At 44.0% G+C, this 24364-nt stretch overlaps 1 protein-coding gene across 2 annotated transcripts in view; it reads left to right on the top strand.

The window, feature by feature from the left end:
• The first annotated feature begins 21847 nt into the window (after positions 1-21847).
• Positions 21848-24364, top strand: part of C8A (complement C8 alpha chain) — a 78696-nt gene continuing 76179 nt past the window's right edge. For both annotated transcript variants that reach the window (XM_040231051.1, XM_040231052.1), the window contains exon 1: positions 21848-22003. In XM_040231051.1, the coding sequence (XP_040086985.1) occupies positions 21927-22003 (77 nt within the window). In that variant the 5' untranslated portion in view covers positions 21848-21926. The remainder of the gene's footprint in view (positions 22004-24364) is intronic.

Here is a 24364-nt window from a genome sequence, read left to right as displayed (position 1 = left end):
AGCAAGAAGTCCATGATAGAGTGGTTATTAAGTCCTTGGAGACTGAGCTCTCAGAAGTGGATAGTAATTTTTATGATTATGAGTATTAGTGGAACTGCTGACCGATTTTCTAATATTTGCTCCCAAATATTAGACTGGACTTGGGCTCCCAAAGACTTAGGAGGGAAATAATCTTTCCAACTAACATGAGTAGTCTTGCTATTGACGATGAGGCAGATACAGCGTCTTGAGTTACATAGGGCTGGCTGGGCACTTCATGCAGCCCACTTGGCTATGAGTTGAATACTGGTGAAACTGAGCTCTGGAAATAAATTTTTTTAAAAGGAAGCAGTACAAGAAAAGATAACAGTTCTCCCCAGAGGCACAGCAGGCTAGAAAGCATTTTCTTGCACAGAGTTGCAATGGTGGCTAGGTCCACCAAAGCATTCCCCTGCCTCTGGAATCCAGGAAGCTATGAGAGAAAGCACAGGCAAGCTTGTCCGTGTAGTCCAGACACCTTCTCTCAAGATAGCCCTCCCTACCAGTATCAGAGATCCTTTGTTCAAGTGACAATGCAAGCTGGGAGACACTGAACTCCCCCTGTGCTGTCTGGGGAGGGCGGCTAGAAGCAGGCGGCTTATGGACTCTCTCCTTCTGCCTCCTGGGAGAAGGGGCTGCTCCCTAGCAGCTCAGGGGGCCATTCCTCTAGTGAGAAGGGAGGGAGCCCCTCAATCTTGCTTCTGGGGTGGGGGGTGTGGGGTGGGGGGGAGCGGAGGTCAGGCTGAATTATCTCGCAAGAGCAATTGGCATCTACCTTGGCTGGAGTCAGTGAGCTTGTAAAATCACTTCCCCGAGGCACTCCAGCACCCAGTTTGGAGATGAGTGGGGATTTACATGTTTCAACAGAATGTTTCTTTCCGGATCGGGGCTCAGTCAGTCGTGAAGGAGGAATTTGTGAGCAAAGCTCACTGGCTGTGACTTGTGCTTCCTTCTTGTCCAGAGGGGCTGCGGGAGTGCAGGCATACGCAGCTCAGTCTTTGAGGTGAAAATGAATGTTGCTCAGGGGTCGGATGCATCTGTCTCGTTGTGACCCTAGGGAGTCTGTCTCTGGGTCAGGAGGGATGAGGGAAGAAAACTCTTCTGACTTGGAATTCTCAAGGTCAGGGATACTCCATGTATTGAATGTTTCTTTGCAGCCGGGTACTGTGTCTGCCTGCAATGCAGGAGACGCAGGTTCGATCCCTGGGTGGGGAATATCCCCTGGAGGAGGGCATGGCAACCCACTCCAGTATTCTTGCCTGTGAAATCCAGTGGACAGAGGAGCCTGGTGGGTTACAGTCCATGGGATAACACAGAGTCAGACAGAACTGAGTGACTAAGATACAAATGCTGTGTGAAGTCATTTACCTAACATGTCCTTCTTAGATCTGATAACAGCTCTGTGAGGTTGATGTGCTTGTCCTTATCTTATGGATGAGGAGAAACTGAGTCTCAGAGAAGGTAAATGTTAAGCCCAAGGTGACATAGCCAGAAGCTGCTCATCTGCCCCCCTGCCCCCTGGAGTTCTACCTGGAATTTACACCTAAATAAGCATCATGCGATATAAAAACGGTTGTCTGATAGATTTGGAATTTGAGATTGACATATACACACTGCTATATTTAAAATAAAATGCCTTTCCATGAAAAGAAACAGAAAATACAAAGAGGTGTCTAGTATATTTGTTTTGCATTTATAGTCTGCACGGGATCTTGCTAGAAAGAGGCAGGTCACGCATGTGTTCTCAGTTGTGTCCGACTCTCTGTGACCCATTGGCCTGTAGCCCACCAGGCCCCTCTGTCCATGGGATTTCCCAGGCAAGAATACTGGAGTGGGTTGCCATTTCCTTCTCCAGGGGATCTTCTCGACCCAGGGATCGAATTCGCATCCCCTGCATTGTAGGTGGATTCTTTAGGGACCAGTAGTCAGAGAGCTAGAGAGCAGCTGTCTCTGTTTCACTGCCCTGGGGTTGAGTGAACTGAGGGGGATTGGAAGCCTTATCCGGACTGAATCCAAATCCCTGCTGATCCACTTACGAATCTGAGACCTCAAGAAAGCCATCTCTCCTTTCTGAGCCTCAGTTTCTCTGTCTGGTTCAGTGGGTTTCTCTAAGAAGTCAAAATGATCATCACTGCAGTGACCTTGTCAGACAGTCCAGGCTCCACAGACGTCAGGGTCATTCACCTTCATCCAGTCACCTCTTGCTCTCTAACTGTGTGTGTGTTCAGTCCCTCACTGTGTCTGACACAGTGACCCCATGGACGGTGGCCCTCCAGGCTCCTCTGTCCATGGAATTCTCCAGGCAAGAATACTGGAGTGGGTTGCCATTTCCTTCTTCAGGGGATCTTCCCAACCCAGGGATAGAATCCACGTCTCTCATGTCTTCTGTACTGGCAGGCAGATTCTTTATCACTGTGCCACCTGGGAAGCCTGCTTTGTAACTAAGCACTCCCAAACTGCAACAATCCTCTATTTCGCCTGTGAATGGGCAATGGGGTCAGGGCTCTGTAGAGACACCTCACCCCTGCTCCACGCATCACTGACTTGGGGTGGCTCAGCGGGACCCTCCTCCAGGACGGCTTACCCCTGTGGCCAGCAAAGCTACTTGGGGGTGCCTCTTGCCCGAGTCTCTCCACAGCATGGTGTGGGTCTCCTCACAGTGCAGTGGTGAGGTTTGAAGAGTAGGTGTCCCAAGAGACAGGGAGTGAAAGCTGTCAATTTATTGCATCTTGGGCCTGACACTCTCACAGCGCCACTTCTGTCATATTCTGCTAGCCAACCCATCCTAGAGTCCAGATTCAAGGGGAGTGACACAGAATCCTCTTTTGATTGGGAACGCATAGATGAGTCTCCGGATGTTCTAAAAACAACCCCGCCAAAGTCTGTCCTCGGGCCACAAATTATTTATATGTATTCCAAGTACAAACTATACCCAGCACCTCCTAATATCCTGAAAAGTCTCCTCTCATTATGGTGTTGGGTTCAGGCTCTTGTCATTTAATCAGGTCGAGGTGTCAGTGAGGCTCCTTGAATACCGACTGAGCTACAGCTCCTTATTGATCAGAAGTCCCGTCAGCTAAAGAGACAAGATGTCTACTTCCTCATACAACACTGAGACAGAGCACCAGACCATCAGAGCTCAGCAGAAGCCGGGCTGCTGTGTTAGAATCTAGCGGGGACCTTTCTGTAGCAGCCTAGTGCCAGGCACAGCTGTGATCACAGATGACCTGGGTTCAAATCCTGACTCTAGCACTGATCTGGTGGTCAGTATTGAATATATTATCCATTGCTTGGAGACGTCATTCCCTCTTCTTCAAGATGGGAAGAATAATCTCTACTTCATAGAGAATTTTTGAGATTTAAATGAGGTCCAAAACCACTACAATATTGTAGAGTAATTACCCTGCAATTAAAATGAACAAATTTACAAAAACTTTTAAAAAAGAAAACATAAAAAAAAAAAATGAGGTCCAGAAACAGTCCAGCAAAGTTCCTAACATATATTAGGTCGTCTATAAAGCAAAGTCGAATTTGAAACTGGAGATATACAAATAAACTGGGCATCATGATATTTATTTCACAGAGCGAATGCAGGACTCAAAGTATATAAAAGGGAAGTTGAGAGCTGTAACATTTTATGAAAGGAAAATGTGTGTGTGTTTCCTTTGTTAAACCCCCACTGGCTGCTCCCTAGTCAAAGCCCCAACATCAGCAGGGTGTGGTCCCCTCCATACTGGGGCTGGTGACAGTTTGATCTCTGAGGCAGAGGGGACAGAAGAGAGCTGCTACTTGGATGTTAGCTAAAAGTCATTCGACTTTTTTTTGTGTGCTTGCCTTTGCCCTGAAGTCACCATATTTCATCCACATGGATCACACTTGAATCTTATAATCCAGTTCTTTTTTTTTTTTTTTTTTTGATGCTAGGTGAGATTTCTGGAGCAAATGAGCCCCAGTCTAGACTGGGGCCACAAGGTCAGAGTAGCAAGATGGGTACATGGTCTCTGCTTCTGATAAATAATCCTGGAACAGCTGAATATGGAATTAGAAGTCTGAAGATCAAGGTTCAAATCCTGGCACTGCCTCTTCTTGACTGTGTGCTGTGGGCAAGTCCCTTTATCCTCAGGATGTCTAGCTTTCTTATCTGACAAATGGGGAAACGATCACTCCAGCTGACAGGATTGTGTGAGAAGGTGGGTGGGGAGGGGGCAGTGCATGTAATGAGTTCACTTCAATGCCTGGTGTGGAGGCAATGCTGGCAGATGTTGCTTTATTATTATTAGAAGAACATGGGCTAATAATATCCATCTAATCAACTGGCAGGAGTATTAAATAAATTACATGCAAAACACCTCCATGGAGCTAGGCAAGTAGAAAGTGCCCAGGAAATGGTAGTTGCCATTGCTGCTGCCGTTAATAATTTTAATTTTTAGCAATAACAGTGTTGATCACACTTGACTAAATTCCTAATATCCCTTGAAAGTTTCTATAAGCGTGGAGACAAGGTTTAAATTATGTATACATTGAAATATCTTTTGAAAGATTTCTCCTGCAAAAGCCGGGTATAGAAGGAATATATTGGCACAAAGTGAGAAAATAAAATACAAACAGAATGGGAGACATACTGAGAGCAGTGCTGAGAATTTCACTGATGGCCCAGGTGACAGAGGGCACAGTGACATTTCCATGTTGAAAGTGACACTATTTTTGAGGCAGAGTGAAGTACCAGGTGGAGCAGATTTATTGAATAATTACAACGAGGAGTATAAACCGGATACAGTTTCACTTCTTTTCCAGTCGTGGCCTTCAGCTAAGCTCCCTTGAAATCGGCTTTCTCATATTTTATTTGTAAATCTAGCTTTTTGGTTTCTCTCTGGAATTAGGATAGACTCAACCCAGCATTTTAACTTCCTTGTCCCAAGGAAGTTAAGAACAACTTAAGAACGACTTCCCTGGTCTATTCCTTGGTCCCTACTTAACCTTGCTCACATGTGCCATGTCAGCAAGTCTCTGGTGTTCATAAACCTGGAGGAGGCCTTGCATTTTCTTAAATCCCTAAACTCCAAGGGCAGCGCTCTCAAGAACTTTCTTTACTCCCCTTCATTTCAGGGTGGTTCTGGGCTGAGACATCAAGTTCAGAAGCTCAGCTGACAGTAGACTAGGGAATAACGTGGGTTAGCTATTGCCACATAGTGCTGCATGACAAGCTATCCCCAGGCTCAGTGGCTTAAACCACATTCCTTCCCCACAGATCCAGCTATGGCCAGTTAAGCAGCTCTGCTTGAGGTGCGGCAGCCAGATTGAGTCTGGATCTAACTGAGCAACTCTTACTTCAAGCTGAAGGTCTGCATACTTCTTGAGTTTTTCTATTTTATGTGTCTTTATCCTCTGGGACTAGAGGGCTACCCAGAGCATATTCTTCTCATGGTGAGAGCAGAAGCTTAAAAGGCATCTCTGATTATCATGCCAGGATACGTTGTTGTTGTTGTTTAGTTAGTTAAGTCATGTCCAACACTTTTGTGAGCCTGTGGATTGTAGCCTGTCTGGCTCCTCCATCCATGGGTTTCTCCAGGCAAGAATACTGGGGTGAGTTGCCATTTCCTTCTCCAGGAGATCTTCCTAACCCAGGGATCAAACCCATATCTCTTGCATTGCAGACGGATTCTTTACCAGGGAAGCTCATGCCTGCACACAACTATGTCCAAAAGCAGGAAGAGAAACAGGGATTCTCCTTGCATACCTTTTCCTTTTCATCAGGGTGGAATGCCTTCCTCAACAGATTTCTCTGTACAGCTCATCTGTCAGAACTGGGCTTCCTGTCCATCCCCAAATGAGTCTCTGGAAAAGGGAAAAGATACCACAATGCTGCTGCTGCTGCTGCTAAGTCGCTTCAGTCATGTCCGACTCTGTGCAACCCCATAGATGGCAGCCCACCAGGCTCCACCGTCCCTGGGATTCTCCAGGCAAGAACACTGTTGTTCAGTGAATGGGTTCTTACAGAAAGAAGTAATCCTCATTTAGGGTCTGACATCACTTTTAGGAATAAGCAAAAAGCATACCCAAGTTAGGGAAGGTATGTAAAAAGACATGAGTAGGGGAAAAGATGAAATAAGTATTCAGTTTCATATTTTCTTGCTGATGCCGGTCTTCAAACACAGTTATGTCATTTCAGTAACACAGTGACTACTATGCTCAGACCAAGAGGGATACACTAGAGTGTCCCTAGCATGGGGGTTCTTGTTTCATTGTTGTTGTATAGTTGCTAAGTCGTGTCAGACTCTTTTGCAACCCCAAGGACTGTGTCAGACTCTTTTGTGACCCCACCAGGCTCCTCTGCCCCTGGGATTTTCCAGGCAAGAATATTGGAGCAGATTGCCATTTTCTACTCCAGGGTATCTTCCCCACACAGGGATTGAACCTGCGTCTCTTGCATCTCCTACACTGGCAGGCAGATTCTTTACCACTGAGCCACCTGGGAAGTTTTCTTATTTCATAGTCAATAAAATAAAGACAACTGCAGTGACTAACTTACTTATAGTAATTAGCTATTAACACTAAACAGCTATTACTAATACTGAAATAGTGTAAACTAAGTGTCAGGCCCATTTCTAACCACTTTACACACATAAATTCATTATTATGTGCTGCTTGTGAAGATTGATGGGAACAATAGGTCTCTATGAACCAAACATCCTGACATTCCTGTGTGGCCTCCTCCCACAGTGATCCTATTCAACTTGCTTTACCAATTGGACATTAGCAGGTATGCTATAAGCAGAGCATTCTTTCTTGGAAGTCAGTTGCTCTGCTAGAAAGAAACCTCGGCTAGACTACCGCATGCTGAGAGGACTTGTAGAAAAAAATCCAGAAGGCAGAGAGGCCACTACGGTTATTCCAGCTCTAGGTGAGCTCTCAGCTGAATGCAGTCCCATCAGTGACCTTCCACAGGATCCCATGAAATAATGAATCAGTGTTGTTTCCAGTCACTGAACTGTGGGATAGTTTGTTATATAGCAATAGAGATGGAAACAATTGGAGGAAGAAAGGTGTATAAATTCCTTGGGCAATTTTTGTGAAGCACTTTCTATTTGTGATCAGCCAGAAAAGCTAAAGGGGTGACTATGAGCCTCATGGGGTTCATTCATTAATTCATTCAACAAATGTTTACTGAGTGCCTGCTCTATCCCAGGCAGTGTTCTAGGTATGGGGGGGTGGGGGGTGGGTGGGAGGGGGGGCATCGTGATGAACACAGTCACTGCCTGCCTGATGCTTATAGTTTATGACATAGATTCATCCTCCTAGATTCCCTGGGAAAAGACTAGTAGTTCTGCACCAAACACAACCTTTGTCTTCTTCATCACCTACTATGGATTTCCCAGCTGGCACTAGTGGTAAAGAACCTAACTGCCAACTCAGGAGACATAGAGGTGTGCCTGGGTCAGGAAGATCCCTGGAGGAGGGCATGGCAACCCACTCCAGTATTCTTGCCTAGAGAATCCCATGGACTGAAGAGCCTGGCGGGCTACAGTCCACAGGGTCACAAAGAATTGGACATGACTGAAATGACTTACCACACACTATATATCTGTCTCACAACTAAATCTGACTTTCATCTGCTTGTAATTCCAAAGACAGTGAGTGGAGATAGACTTTAATGTCAGGCTGACTAATGTGGCCTCAAATTCTACCTCCCTCTCTGGTCTGTTTCTCCATCTTTGGACTGGGCATAAGAATTCTCATCTGAAGCTGTCATAAAGATCCCAAGAAGAACACAGTTAAATAAATTCGATAAATGTTACTACTCTTCTTCTTGTAGACTGAAAACCTACGTCCACTTTCCGGGCAATTTCGGTCAGAGGGCAGAGCATGGGGCATCAGGTATGCTCTCCTCCTGTTTTCGAGGACTGATGCTGATGAGGTTGTTGAACCTCACACCCCCACATGATCTAGGCCTGCATTGACTCCCTCATCCTTTGCACAGGAAAGCTGAGCCTGTGATCCTCAACGCTGGCCCCTTGCCCACAAAGCTTTACCAAAGGCTCTCACGTCCATTACCTCAATTACCCTTTTCAGTAGGCCTGCGAGGCAGGTGTTCTCAGACTCATTTTACAGTTGAGATACCTGAGGCTCAGGGAACTGAAGTGACTTTTGCAAGGTTACAAAGAAAATTAGTGACTGAGCTTGCCTTGAAAGCCAGGTCCGCCAGCTCCTGCCTGAGGCTCTTTCGAATGTCTTTGTGCTGTCTCCCTGCCCCCTCCCACACCCCTACCCCACGCTGTGTCACAGAGATGTTTGAGAAGTGAAACCCACAGCATCTCAAGAAGGAAAGGCACACGTGATAATTTTCTTGCAACCACATATGTAGGAGGCATTAACATTCACCCAGGAGCTGCTGAAATCTGCTCAACTGGAACGGAGGCTGGCGAGAAGGGGACTGACCAAATTTGTTTACAGTGGGTTAATCCGGCTTCAGCAACCGTGCTGCACGCCTGGCTGTATGAGTGGGGAGAGAGTCTAATTACAGACTGACAGCCCCGAGTGTCTCCTGGGAAGACAGGTCCTGAATAAAAGTATTAAGAGAGACTTGGCGGGTTTGGAAATAGATAGAGCTTTGTTTCCCTGTCCTGTAGTCAAAGGGGAAGGTCTCAGGTCAGAATCGCAGAAGCCTAAGATTTCATACCAAAGGAGGCTGTAGAGAAGAGCCAGCCCTCAGGTATGGAAACTGAGGTGACTGTCCCAAGGGTATGCGATGTCACCCTGCAGAGGGCAGCATATGCATGCTGAGGCCTGACTCCCGGGCTTCTGAGCTCCAAGTATCCTCTCTGGCCACCCCCAAGCATTTCCTCTTGTGTGTCAGGTTCCACCCCCCCGGGGTCTGTCTCTAAGCTGGTTCCTCTGCCTCAGCTGCAGCACGTGTCCCCAGAGTGCAAAGGGCTGTGATCAGGGGGCCCTGCCACATCAGTTTATGCAGTAGCCCCTCCATGCACTTAGGGGTAAAATCTACATCTTAGTCTTGGCAAAAGAAAGGAGCCCTTTGATGTGGTCCTTACCTATGTGTCTGCCTGTTCCAGCAAGTAGCTGTTGGTCCTCAAACTGGCCACGTCCCTTTGCGTCTTCATGATTTCACTCACATAGTTTCTTCCACCTGGAATGCTGTTCATCGCCCCTCTGTCTAAAGTAACTTCTCCCTCCCACCCACCCCCCCTGCCTTCTTCAAAGCCCAAACCACATATAAGCAGCTGTTCATGATGCTCCCGACTTGGCCTCCTACAGGTCCCCATGGCACAGTGAATCTGGGCAGGGCACTGTGATGGCAGGGACTGCGTTCCCTTCACCCACCCCTGAGTATTTTAGTGCCCACCATAGTACTGAGTGCCAACCTCTGACAGAATGAAGGTAACAAGCTGATTGGTTATAATCCGCAACTACTTGGTGATACGACAAGGAACAAAATATGCCTGGGCAGTCCTCCCAGAGCTTACGGTCTGACTGATCAATCCCCTGGGTTACTGTTAGCTGGAGTTTTACAGGTGCTACTGTCTTTAAGAAGCCTCATTTAAGCAGTAAATGCCTATGGCCTGATAACAGATGCCTAATATAGAGAAGGCAATGGCAACCCACTCCAGTACTCTTGCCTGGAAAATCCCATGGACAGAGGAGCCTGGTAGGCTGCAGTCCATGGGGTCGCCAAGAGTCGGGCACGACTGAGCTACTTTACTTTCGCTTTTCACATTCATGCATTGGAGAAGGAAATGGCAACCCACTCCAGTATTCTTGCCTGGAGAATCCCAGGGACGGGGGAGCCTGGTGGGCTGCCGTCTATGGGGTCGCACAGAGTCGGACACGACTGAAGCGACTGAGTAGCAGCAGTAATATAGAGAAAAATGACAGCTGCGTAGGTCCATTTTTTTCGGTTTCTCGGTGGCCCTCACTGCATCACTGAGTCCTCAGATGGCACGTAAACACCTGCTGCTCAGGTGAGGGCAGCCCCACCTCAGTGTCACAGGGGGCTCTTTCTAGAGCAGACGGTCATGACAGAGAAGGCAAGAAGCAAGAGGATTGCAAAGAAAAACAGGATCCATCTTGATTTTGCATGGAAATACGTGTTAATTTAGGTCAATTCAACAAATATTTATGAGGTGGTGGTGGTGGTGGTGGTTTACTCACTAAGTTGTGTCTGACTCTTGCAACCCCATGGACTGTAGCCCATCAGGCTCCTCTGTTCATGGGATTTTCCAGGCAAGAATGCTGGAGTTTGTTGCCATTTCCTTCTCCAGAGATTTATGAGGTACTATGGCTCAGCTGGTAAAGAATCCACCTGCAATGTGGGAGACCTGGGTTCGATCCCTGAGTTGGGAAGATCTCCTGGAGAAGGCAAAGGCTACCCACTACAGTATTCTGGCCTAGAGAATTCCATGGACTGTATAGTTTATGGGGTCACAAAGAGTCGGACACGACTGAGCGACTTTCACTCACTTTCACTCATGTGCATATATGTATGGATGTGAAAGTTGGACTGTGAAGAAAGCTGAGCGCCGAAGAATTGATGCTTTTGAACTGTGATGCTGGAGAAGACTCTTGAGAGTCCCTTGGACTGCAAGGAGATCCAACCAGTCCATTCTAAAGGAGATCAGTCCTGGGTGTTCTTTGGAAGGACTGACTCTAAAGCTGAAACTCCAGTACTTTGGCCACCTCATGCAAAGAGTTGATTCATTGGAAAAGACTCTGTTGTTGGGAGGGATTGGGGGCAGGAGGAGAAGCGGACGACAGAGGATGAGATGGCTGGATGGCATCACTGACTCGATAGACGTGAGTCTGAGTGAACTCTGGGAGTTGGTGATGGACAGGGAGGCCTGGTGTGCTGCGATTCATGGGGTCGCACAGAGTCGGACACGACTGAGTGACTGAATGAGCTGATGTGCATATGTGTACCACAGATGGACTTACACATATATTGAACAGTTGTCTCCTTTTCTGTGATGCCTTCACTCATAGCATGATGTTATCAAACCCATTACACAGGAGGGGCAAAATATCTGGTCCAAATCCGCACTGTTGGTTCATGACGGTGCTAGGACTTCAATCTAGGTGTGTCGGACTTGGAAACTGCAGTCTTCCTACTGGGTTGCATATTACGGAGCACCTACTCTGTGCCAGAGCTGGGGACACAAAGGTGATGGAAACTTGGCCTCTGCCCTCAAGAAGACCCCAGTGTCCTGGGGGTATGGAAAGGAACCAGCTCTCTCAGGGTGATGCTGGCAGGGAACGGAGGATGGAAAGCTGTGTGGAAGGAAACTTCACCTCAGACATGGCTTATAATTGCCTATATATGGTAAGCGTCCAAAAGCCAGACTGACTTCCGGTGGGCTTTATTATTGTTCTTAATACCTGTGGACACTCTGTGGTCCCTTATTGTCTGCTGTCTACTCATGGGGCACAGGGAATCAGTCTGGCTGTAGAAAGGCTAGCTCTATTCCTGAACTCTCATAAATCTGGTTCATGGAGACTGTGGGTCAGCATGGCCTTGTCTTCCTAGAGTTGCAGAATCATAAGTCCACTGTCTTTCAGAGAAGGGGATGAGGCCAGGGTATATAATGGGAGGAGGGGAGAAGGATGCTGCACAGCGTGCTGTGAGTGAAGGTATCACACAGGAGACAATTAACTGATGCTGCCTGGAGAACTAGCTCAGGTGCAAAATATACTCTGGTTTTTATTGCAGCCAAAGTCCAAGAGGAACTTCCCAAAGGACCACCCTGATTTGGTCACAGCTGCTTAAGTACTCTGCACCGTCTTTGAGGAAAGGTCTTTAATTCCTATGCAATGAGCCAGGCACTGACTCCCTCTCATCCTAACCCTTAAATGCAAAGGCAAAGCTTCACCAGGAAGTGAGAGCATGGGAGCAGTAGGCGTGCATTAGCCCTCCCACTGTAAAGCCTCTGAGACCAATTACTCAAACCAGCCCAACTTCATTTCCAGCCGAATACCCTCTACTGAAATCTGTTGGCTGCAACCCCAGGCTGATGAAGTAATCAGAAGGAAAAACAGATATCAGAGACACACAGTCTTGCAAAGGATTGAGGAAGGATTGGGGAAAAGGCAATGCAGCAGACATGGACTGCAAACTACTTGCAGAGTTTGTGCCAGGTCTTGGAATATTTTGGCAGTTTCTGCATGGAGTAGAAGGTCATCACCCAAGCCCAACACACACATAAACACACACCCCCACACCCACACTCCCATAGACACCCAGGAGAGAGATGTCAGACAAACTAATAAAAAATTGTTTTGGCATCTGTGTGGACTGCCAACCAGTAAGCTGCTTGGAGAAACTTCATTAGCTTCTAATCATTGTGGGATTGGGCTTATCCCACCTGAAGTTGCTACTTTGAATTGTCCCCCAAGTTTTCAACCCTTAAGATGCTGGAATGGTCCTGGAAACCGGACAGTGATAGGGTAACAGGCCCTCTGCCACTTGGTCACCCAGGCCCCACAGCTGAAATCATTCTATCAGCTTCTGCTGGTAGCAATCTCCCTCCAGAAGGCTCAAAATCAGCCTGAGACAGGAGGGAAAGGGGCAGCACACAACTGGTAGAGAATGACAGAGACAGTGGACAAAAACTAGTTAGAATCAACTACATCAAAGATGGTGGGAGATTTGACTTCCAGTGGACCTGGAGCCTCATTATAGGCTCATTGTAATGTATTAGTATATTCTAGACGACACACCCACCAGTGCCATGACAGTTCAGAGACTGTCCATTTGTTGTTGTTCAGTCACTCAGTCATGTCTGACTCTTTGTGACCCCATGACTGCAGTACACCAGGCTTCCCTGTCCTTCACCATCTGCTGGAGTTTGTTCAAACTCATGTCCATGTGTCAGTGATGCCATCCAAACATCTTATCCTCTATCGTCCCCTTCTCCTCCTGCCTTCAATCTCTCCCAGCATCAGAGTCTTTTCAAGTGAGTCAGTTCTTTGAATCAGGTGGCCAAAGTACTGAAGCTTCAGCTTCAGCATCAGTCCTCCCAATGAATATTCAGGATTGATTTCCATTAGGATTGACTGGTTTTATCTCCTTGCATCCAAGGGACTCTCAAGAATCTTCTCCAACACCACAGCTCAAAAGCATCAATTCTTCAGTGCAGCTTTCTTTATGGTCCAACTCTCATATCCATACATGACAACTGGAAAAACCATAGCTTTGGCTAGATGGACCTTTGTCGGCAAAGCAATGTCTCTGCTTTTTTATTATGCTGCCTAGGTTTGTCACTGCTTTTCTTCCAAGGAGCAAGCATCTTTTAATTTCATGGCTGCACTCACCATCTGCAGTGATTTTGGAGCCCCCCAAAATAAAGTCTGTCACGGCTTCCATTGTTTCCCCATCTATTTTCCATGAAGTGATGGGACCAGATGCCATGATCTTCATTTTTTGAAAGTTGAGTTTTAAGCCAGCTTTTTCACTCTCCTCTTTTACTTTCATCAAGAGGCTCTGTAGTTCCTCTTTTCTTTCTGCCATAAGAGTGGTGTCATCTGCATATCTGAGGTCATTAATATTTCTCCCAGCAATCTTGATTCCAGCTTGTGTTTCATCCAGCCCAGCATGTTGCATGATGTACTCTGCATTTAAGTTAAATAAGTAGTGTGACAATATACAGCCTTGATGTACTCCTTGTCCAATTTGGAACCAGTTCATTGTTCCCTGTCAGGTTCTAACTGTTGCTTCTTGACCTGCATACAGGCTTCTCAGGAGGCAGGTAAGGTGGCCTGGTATTCCCATCTCTTGAAGGATTTTTCAGTTTGTTGTGATCCACACAGTGAAATGCTTTAGCATAGTCAATGAAACAGAAGTAGGAGTTTTTCAGGAATTTTCTTGCTTTTTCTATATTCCAACAGATATTGGCAATTTGATCTCTGGTTCCTCTGCCTTTTCTAAATCCAGCTTGAACATCTGGAAGTTCTCAGTTCACATACTGTTGAAGACTACCTTGGAGAATTTTGAGATTATTTTGCTAGCATGTGAAATGAGTGTAATTGTGCAATAGTTTGAACATTCTTTGGCATTGCCCTTTTTTGGGATTAGAATATAAACTAAACTTTTCCAGTCCTGTGGCCACTGCTGAGTTTTCCAAATTTGTTGGAATACTGAGTGCAGTACTTTCACAGCATCATCTTTTAGGATTTGAAATAGCTCAGCTGGTAAAGAATCTGCCTGCCATGCAGGAGACCCTGGTTCGATTCCTAGGTTGGGAAGATCCACTGGAAAAGGGATAGGCAACCCACTCCAGTATTCTTGGGCTTTCCTCATGGCTCAGCTGGTTAAGAATCTGCCTGCAATGTGGGAGACCTGGGTTTGATCCATGGGTTGGGAAGATCCCCTGGAGAAGGGAAAGACTACACACTTCAGTATTCTGGCCTAGAGAATTGCATGGACTATATAGGCCATGGGTTCGTGAAGAGTCTTTCAGCTGGAATTTCATCACCTCCACTAGCTGTAGTGATGCTTCCTAAGGCCTGCTTGACTTCACACACCAAGATGTCTGGCTCCAGGTGAGCAATCACACCACTGTGGTCATCTGGGTCATTAAGATCTCTTTTTGGGGTAGTTCTTCTGTGTATTCTTGCCACCTCTTCTTAAAATCTTCTGCTTCTGTTAGGTCCATAGTGTTTCTGTCTTTTATTGTGCCCATCTTTGTATAAAATATTCCCTTGGTACCTCTAATTTTCTTGAAGAGATCTCTAGTCATTCCCATTCTGTTGTTTTCCTCTATTTCTTTGCACTGTTCACTTAGGAAGGCTTTCTTATCTCTCCTTGCTGTTCTTTGGAATTCTGCATCCAGATGGGTATATCTTTCCTTTTCTCCTTTGCATTTTGCTTCTCTTCTTTTCTCAGCTCTTTTTAAGGCCTCCTCAGACAACCATTTTGCTGTTTTGCATTTCTTTTTTCTTGTGGATGCTTTTGATCACCACCTCTTGTACAATGTTATGAACTTCTGTCCATAGTTCTTCAGGCACTCTGTCTATCAGATCTAATCTCTTGAATCTATCTGTCACTTCCACTGTAGAATCATAAGGTATTTTATTTAGGTTATACCTGAATGGTCTAGTAGTTTTCGCTACTTTCTTCAATGTAAGTCTGAATTTTGCAATACGGAGCTCATGATCTGAGCCACAGTCAGCTCCTGGTCTTTTTTTAGCTGACTGTATAGAGCTTCTCCACCTTCAACTGCAAAGAATATAATCAGTCTGATTTCCATACTGACCATCTGGTGATGTCCATATGTAAAGTTGTCTCTTGTGTTGTTGGAAGAGGATGTTTGCTATGACTAGTTTGTTCTCTTGGCAAAACTCTATTAGACTTTGTCCTGCTTCATTTTGTACTCCAAGGCCAAACTTGCCTGTTATTCCAGGTATCTCTCGATTTCCTACTTTTGCATTCCAGTCCCCTATGATGAAGAGGACATCTTTTTTTGGTGTTAGTTCTATAAGCTCTCAGTTCTTCATAGAACTGTTCAACTTCAGTTTCTTTGGCATTAGGGCTGGGGCTTAGACTTGGATTATTGTGATATTGAATGGTTTATCTTGGAAATGAACCGGGATCATACTGTTGTTTTTTGTGATTGGACCCAATTACTGCATTTTGGAACCTTTTGTTGACTATGAGGGCTACTCCATTTCTTCTAATGGATTCTTGCTCACAGTAGTTGATATAACGGTCATCTGAATAAAATTCACCCATTCCAGTACATTTTAGTTCACTGATTCCTAAAATAGATATTAAGTCTTGCCATCTCCTGTTTGACCACTTCCAATTTACCTTGATTCATGGCCCTAACATTCCAGGTTCCTATACAGCATCAGACTTTACTTCCATCACCAGTTGCATCCACAACTGGGTGTTGTTTCCACTTTGGTTCAGCCTTTTTCGTTCCTTCTGGAGCTATTTCTCCACTCTTCTCCAGTAGCATATTGCACAACTACCAAACTGGAGAGTTCATCTTTCCATGTCATATGTTTCTGCCTGTTCATACTGTTCGTGGGGTTTTCAAGGCAAGAATGCTGAAGTGATTTGCCATTCCCTACTCCAGTGAACCACGTTTTGTCAGAACTCGCCACCATGACCCTTCCATCTTGGGAGGCCCTACATGGCATAGTTCATAGTTTCACTGAATTAGACAAGGCATGTGGTCAGTTTGGTTAGTTTTCTGTGATTATGGTTTTCATTCTGTCTGCCCTCTGATGGATAAGGACAAGAGCCTTGTAGAAGCTTCCTGATGGGAAGGACAGGCTGTGGGGAAAATTGGGTCTTGTTCTGGTGGGCAAGGCCGTGTTTAGTAAATCTTTAATCCAATTTTCTGCTGATGAGTGGGGCTGTGCTCCCTCCCTGAAGTTTGGTTTGAGGCCAAAAAGGACTTATGCCAGCCCGCTGAGGCTCCCAGGACTGTTGTGGTCAGTGCCCTGACTCTGCAGCAGGCCACTGTTGACCACGCCTCTGCAGGAGACTCGGACACTCACAGGCAAGTCTGGCTGAGTCTCTTGTAGGGCCACTGCTCCTTTCTCCAGGGTCCTGGTGTGCTAAAGGTTTTGTTTGTGCCCTCCAAGAGTCTGTTTCCTCAGTGCAGTGGAACTTCTGTAATCAAATCCCTCCGGCCTTCAAAGTCAAATTCCCTGGGCGTTCTCAGTGCCTTTGCCAAATCCCCAGGTTGGGAAGTCTGTTGTGGGCCCTACTACTTATGCAACAGTATGAGAACCTCTTTGGTGTAACTGTTCTCTAGTTTGTGGGTCGTCTGCTCGGCAGTCCTATGGTGGGGCTAATGGTGACCTTCTCTAAGAGGACTTATGCCACACACCGTGCCTCTCAGGTCTGTGGCAGCCAGAGCCCCTGTCCCCAAGATGGGCCACTGCTGACCCGTGCCTCCACTGGAGACACTCAAACACTCACAGGCAGGCCTGGCCCAGTCTCTTGTGGAGGTCACTGGCCCTCTCCCTTGGTCCTGGTGTGCACGAGGTTTCATTTGTGCCCTCTGAGCATCTCTGGCGGGTAGGATATTTGATTTTAAACATGATTGTGCCCCTCCTACCGTCTTGTTGGGGCTTCTCCTTTGCCTTAACAGGTCAAAAAGTGGATGGTGGCCCAACTTTTGGAAATCCCTGCCCCTTCCTGAAAATAGTTTTAAAAATCCTCCCATTCATTAACCTATAAAATTACCCAGACCATAAACACTAACTTCCCAATATTTTAGGCCACTATCACCTTCCAAGATGACTCTAAGCCCTTGGGTTGCTCTCGCCTTCTGAGACAGACCTCATTCTGCCTATGGAATGTGTATCTCAGTAAACCTGCTTTCAGTTTCCCCTGACCCATTCTTGAATTATTTCCTGCGAGAAGTTAACAACCCTCATTGGCAGCCTGTCCCAGGGACTCACCCAAGACCTGAGACATGACCACTCTCTTATGCTCCATTTTCCTGCAACAAGCCCAGGATACCTGGAGACACGAACCTCCCACATGTATTTCATCCTCCTTCATCATTCTCTTTGCCAGGCCTCACCTTCCTTGGTTCTTAAATGAAAGCTTCCACACTATGAAAGAGATAAACTGGTATTGGGAAGAAGGAGCAAAAAGAGGGGGAAGGATTGTTTTAATAAACAAGTTACTAATGTTCAGAATTCCCAGTTGATATATTTTCTAATTTCCTCTACAATTCTTCAATCCTATCTGATAGTTAATATTTTGCCCATCTTACAGACAAAGAAACTGAGGTTAGGAAACAATTATGGGTTAATGTTGTCTTCTGACCTACTGCTGCACTCTTTCCATTCTAGCAAATTGCCTCTATTTGCATTCATTTTGCAGAACTTTGATGTGTCTGCATTGAGCACCCTGCAGGCCCAGCACAGGGGAATGGGCCTAGGGCTTCCGTAGCTTTTCAAAGAGCGCAGGCCTGGCTGTCACCCTGCAGTGAGAGTCCAGGCTGACACAGGACATGTTCCATTCTGAGGCCATAATTCACAAGCTGACTTAGATAGTGGAAAGGATTTCCCCGAGACAAGTTATGTGTTTTCAAAATGAACTGCCATCTTTCTGTCTACTCTGCACGATACTTTATAACTATCTATCTCTGATAACAGAATGCTACAATTAAGGTGAAATCTGCATATGCAAAGTTAACAACTTTTTGGCATTTCCCATTCATCTTAGAAGATTTTGGCTGAAAGCAGATGAGTGCCCTGCCCCCATTCCAACACACACACACATACACTTGCACTCATACACTTAGTCACAGAAGCAGGGAATGATCCCATCTGATTTAGCTTCTCTCTTGAGACTATCCTGTGAGCCTCTCTCCATTCACTTTATTTTGCTTTTTTGCCTTTGAAAATGGTATTCATTCTCTGAGCTAAGGCATAATAAACAGAACTGGACTTGGAGCTAGAAGACCCAGGTGTCAGCCCTGATACATTGCTTTAGTCATTGTGTGACCAGACCAAAAACTATCTCAGTTTTTAAAGCTGGACAAATAAACCCATGACTCTGAGACTCACCAGCTGTGCAGCTGCAGGCAAAGTACTTAACTACTCTGAAATTCAATATCCTCATTTGCAAAACAACACTGTTATTATTGGTCTTGCAAGATCATGTAAAGATTAAATACATTAAAGGAGATTTATAAAAAAACACAAAAAGTGGTACTCTGTATCTCTTAGTTCTGTTTTCTACCTTAATCACTGTATCATTGACTCTCAGGATTCTCTTCAGAATAATGACATTTATCTGCAACATTATATTAAGGATTAAATGAGAAAATATACCTGAAACTACCATGAAAAAAGTATTTTTAGTCCTTTGGTCAATCACTCACTTACTCTATATTTCTCAGGAAAGATTCAGTGGTCAATGATAAGGGTGACAACAAATGAGAATCAGACAGACTTTACCCTCAAGAAACCTTCATTCTCAAGATATACAGTACTCTGTTGGAAGAACATAACATATGGCAAAAATGAAACATGCTGGTGATGTATTTGTAAGGTTCAAAGATAACAAGGAGACACCTTCCAGATGGGACCATCAGCCAAGGCTCTATGATGGACCTGCTATTTGAGAAAACACTTGGCTGAAGAGAAGCAGATAATGGATAAAAGTCGTCCAGATCCAGCATGAGCATGATCACGGCAGTGAGAAAGTGTGAGAAAGGTGAGGGGAACCTAGACCATAATGTGCAGGATAATTAGAGGGTTGTGGCTGATAAGGTTGCAAAGATGGATTGGGCTTTTATGGAGGAATTTGGACTTCTAACCTCACAGAAAATGGAGGATCCACAGAAGGTCTTTGAGCAGGAGAGTGATGTTTCCAGATCCAGTTTTCCTGAAGGTGAATCCAGCTGTAATGCCTAGGGAGTGTTGGAGTGAGGTGAAACAGAGGCACCCTAGGAGTCTATTAGACAAGTTTAGGAGAGAGCCAAGGCCCTGAAATGGATCAAAGGGAAAGTGAAGGAGAGAAGCTTGGAGGGAAAATATTATAGGATTTAAGGAAGCAAGTTGGAGGTGTGGAAGGTGAGAGAAGTTACCTGAAGTTAAGGAGGAATCCTGAGTGCCACTGAAGTCCTGGTTGAGGGGACTTGCACAGGGGAATGCCAAGAAGGAACTGATCTAACAAAAAAGACAAGATTATCTGCATGCAAAAAGAAAAAGAAACTTAATTCACCAGGATTCCAGCGGTCAGGGAAGAGCAGACCACTCTTTTGGTGGTATTTCCCAACCTTAGCACTATTGACATCTGGGGCTGGAGAATTCTTTGCTGGGGGACCTGCCCTCTGAACTGTAGGGTGTTTAGCACCCACTAGATGCCAGCCACACAACCTCCAAAGTTGTGACAACCATAAAAGTCCCTGGAAATTTCCAAATATTCCCCGAGGGGCAAAGTTATTGCCACTGAGACCCCTGTCATAGGGAAAGGTCTGCTCCTTATGAGAATCGCTGCAGAAGTGTGGAAGGAAACTCTGAGCCACATGCCCCGGGGGGCTGATGACCTGGTTCAGACTCTGGACTTTGGATGGACCTAGAGGGAAGACAGAGGCACTTAGGGAGTTGGTGGAAAGAAGTGGGTTCCAGGTGTGCCTCCCAGAGCTGCCGCTAGGGTGTCCAGATGTAACACCTCCCATCACATCCACATGTCAGTAAAAGCATTATGAGGTATTAATCATGACTAGATTACTTGAGGAAAAAGTAAAAGAACAGAGTTTTCCAAATAGGTCAGAAGGATTGTAAAATTACAGCCAAGAGGACCCAGGAGTCAAAACAAAGACAGGGAGGAAGAGAGACACAGAAATCAGAGACGGGGCAGGTGGGGGACGGGGCGCGGTTTCTAGGGCCTGGAATAATTGGTATTCACCTCTGTCAAACTGCACCTTAATCTCTGAAGAAATAGAGATAATAACAACCTAGGACCTTGTTTAAATCTCCACAATTAAACCACGAACAGATTTCTTAGGCATGCAAGCTATTCAGTACATTTTTAAAAAATAATTTTGAGATGAATAATGAGAGTACTGGCCAATCCTGCTAATGATAGAATCTAATGATTGCTGAGGATATCAAGACAGTTGTCTATTCCTGAGCAGCTTAACTTCTCTGGATCTTCATTTCTTCAACTGCAAAATGAAATGAATCATTTCCATCTCGTAAACTTAGTGTGAGGATTAAGTAAAATAAGTCAAATGAAATGCCTGACACACGTTCAATTATTATCTTTCTATCTAACCATCTCTATGTAATTGATTTATGACTATGTCTGGACGAGTAGGAGAAGATATGTAGACATGGCGCCATCAGTCTAGTGTGTGGTTGTTGTTGAAATTCTAGAGGATGCTTCTGGAGATGTCCATTTAAGGCAACTGGTTCCTTGAAGACACAAATATGCTAGAAATATTGTATGACTCTTATATGTGGACCCTAAAAAAAGAAATGATTCAAATGAACTTATTTACAAAACAGAAACAGACTCACAGACTTAGAGAATAAATTTATGGTTGCCAAGGGGGAGGAATAGGGAGAAGGAAGAATTAGAGAGTTTAGGATGAATACGTACACACTGCTATATGTAAAATGGATAACCAACAAGGACCTACTGTATAGCAAGGGGAACTCTGCTCAGTGTTATGTGGCAGCCTGTATGGGAGGGGAGTTTGGGGAAGAATGGATACATGTATATATATGGCTGAATCCTTTTGCTGTCTACCTGAAACTATCACAACATTGTTAACTGGCTATACTCCAATATTTTTAAAAAGGTAAAAAACAAAAACAAGATGGTAATGATACCCAATGTCTGGATGAGAGGTGGAAAGCCCATTCAGTTATCCACATTTCTCAGACCCCAGATGTTTGGCAATACATTGGAGAACTTCCCCATGTAACTGGTAGCATTTCCTGTATTTTGCTGGCTGTTTATGACTGAGTTGAAATGCCAGTATTAGCCTTATTTCAGTCTTACAAAACAAATTGATCTGACCTTAGAAATTCCAGCAGCTACTTGAAAAGATCATGAATTCTGGAGCTATATCTTGCTTTGGTTTTTGCCTCATTCTGAAAATAAGATCCCTCTGCTCAGCTGATATTAGTTATTATAAATATCCTCCTTTCCTCAACCATATATATATTGTTTTTCCAAAGATCCGAGGAGCAGTGGCCTTTGGTGTTTAGGATTTTAGGACATTTGGCTAATCAATACCCTAGTAAGTAATTAACCATATTTGAATGAGAATCAAGTGAGGTTTTTTTTTTGTTGGTTTTTTTTTTTTTTTTAAGTTTCAAACATTAGATAGACCCCAGACTGTAGATGTCTTTTATTCCAACTCCCTGAGTGGTTTTATTGCTCTCTAGGTAACACAGGTTGGTAGCTCCTGGATGAGATGTTTGCTGCTGCTTTTTTCCTCTTATTTTTGATGACTTATCAGCCTGGGGTAACCATACAGGAGAAGGTGAACTGGTGAGTTGGCCAAAAGCTTCTGCAAAATTTGCAGTTTAAAGGGTTACTTAGCCGGGAAATGAGCTGCTGTCATTTTTGCAACAGGCTGTTATAGGATGGAACGTGACTCTTTTTCCACGCTATTGCTAATTCAGTGAAGGACTCCAGGTCAGTAAAAAGAGCATTCACTTGGTGTCAGATAGGCCTGTGTGCAAATCCAAGACTTAGGAGCTGGGTCATCTGGACTAAATCACCTAATCTATTTTCACTTGCTTCTCGATTGGTCAAATGAAAATGATGATACCTCTTCTGTAAGAGTTGCTTAGCACAGTTGTTTAGCTAAGTTGCTTCAATCATGTCCGAGTCTTTGCGACCCCATGGACTGTAGCCCACCAAACTCTACTGTCCATGGAATTCTCCAGGCAAGAATACTGGTGTGGGTTGCCATTTCCTTCTCCAGGGGGTCTTCCCAACCAGGGGTCGAACCTGAATCTCTTATGTCTCCTGCATTGCCAGGTCGGTTCTACCACGTGCACCATCTGGATAGCCTTAATGAACATGAAATAAGATCCTGGATATAAAATATATTCAGCTTAATAAATGATAATTCTCTTGAATGATATTGGACAATTTAACCTCTGCTTGTCCATTTGTGAATTATAAGAATACACATCTCATAGTGTTTGGGGGAGGATAAAATTAGATAAAGTATATAAAATTTTCTTGGGAAACACAAGAGACTATAAAGATAGAGTCATTTCATTCCAGAAAGTCAACCTTTTGCTATGGAGGAATGAATGGAAGAGATATTTATCTATGTACGCTGCATTTTATGCATTCCTTTATCTTGAATATCCCAAACTGGCTTCATGTGTGTTTTTTTTTTTTTTTAATCTTAACATCAAGTATTTTGTAGTGCTTAAATAGCCTCTTATTTTGCCCGTGGGATAGTTTTAAAGGAGTCCCTGTCTCCTAAACATTGAAAATTTCAAGTAGAGCAATTTTATTAAAATTCTTGTTGGATGATTCAATTTTGAATCATTATTGCTTTTAAATGCTAAGCAAGAGATTTCCTTTAACTAACAACAGTTCAGAAGGGGGAAAGGCATTTTTACAAGCAGTTAATTTGCAACTTGTATTTCAAGCAAATACCATTTTGAAAAATCAGAAAATTCATCTCTAATAATTAGAAGATAAAAGGCCAGAGAACTGTGGTAAAGGAAATCTCTGCTGAGATACCCTTAATTATAAAAGCTTATCATTGTAATCCTTTTTGAAAATGAACAAAGAGTCTTGATGTTTGATGAACTTATCAAATAAGACAGACCAGTGAAGAGGCAAATTTGAAGTCAAGGCAAAAGAGAACCAATTAAATATGTTGCAAAATGCTGAAGTAGGAAATCACAAGGTCTTGTGTCTATAACCAGACTGTCTGACCCTGGCTTTGCAAATGCAAAATTACATGGTGAAATAACTTGACTGGGTTCAAATTCTGGCATCAGCATGTACTATTTGTGTGATCTTAGGCAAGTTATTCAAGTTTTCTGGGCTGTAAAGTGGGAGGCAAGTAACAGGAACAATTAAGTGCATAAAAGTACTTAAAATGACACTTGGTACTTAATAAGCATTCAATGACAGCTGTTACCAGTGGTGCTATGTGACTGTTATTGTCATTTTTGGGGTATTTTCTTCTCTCCAATGGTTGATAAAAATGAGAATAAATTTGTAATGTGCCAATTAGTATGCATCTTTTGGATTAGTCTGTTATTTCAAACTTTAAGAAAATTTAACAATGGCAAAATAAATAACTATTTTTCTCAAATAAAATCTTATATAAACACTAATATTGAAAACAGATGGTATATATTTACATTTTTAATGGTATACATTTACTTTTATAAGCTCATATTTACCATTATTATAAACTATACAGCCTGTGTGTTATTACACCATTACTATAAATTCTTAGAAAAATGGAATTGCTTGAGAAAAAAATATTTTAAGATAATGTTGATGAAAAGACATTATAATATTCAGCTCAAAAATCATGACTCTCTTTTATGTGTTTTACACAAAAAATACATTTCAGCATGTGTGTTGCTTTAAAAAGTTAAAAGATTTTTTCCATCTTTTTAATTTATTGAGATTTGTTTTACGACAAAGAATATGCTCTTAGTGAATATATTTCACGGGTATTTCAAAGTGTGCTCTCATCTGTTGTTGGGTGCAGTTTTAAGTCATTAAGTTGGTTTTTAAAGTGCTTAAGTTTCACCTCCTTGTCTAACAATTACTGAGGGAAAGATGCTGCAGTCCTCAACTATATTTTGCATTTATCTGTTTCTCCTTTTAGTTGTTTGCCTCATGTATTTTGAAGCTCTCTTA

Source organism: Oryx dammah, unplaced genomic scaffold (assembly GCF_014754425.2).
Source record: "Oryx dammah isolate SB20612 unplaced genomic scaffold, SCBI_Odam_1.1 HiC_scaffold_28, whole genome shotgun sequence".
NCBI classification, from domain to species: domain Eukaryota; kingdom Metazoa; phylum Chordata; class Mammalia; order Artiodactyla; family Bovidae; genus Oryx; species Oryx dammah.
This window is presented reverse-complemented; position numbering and strand designations above follow the sequence as displayed.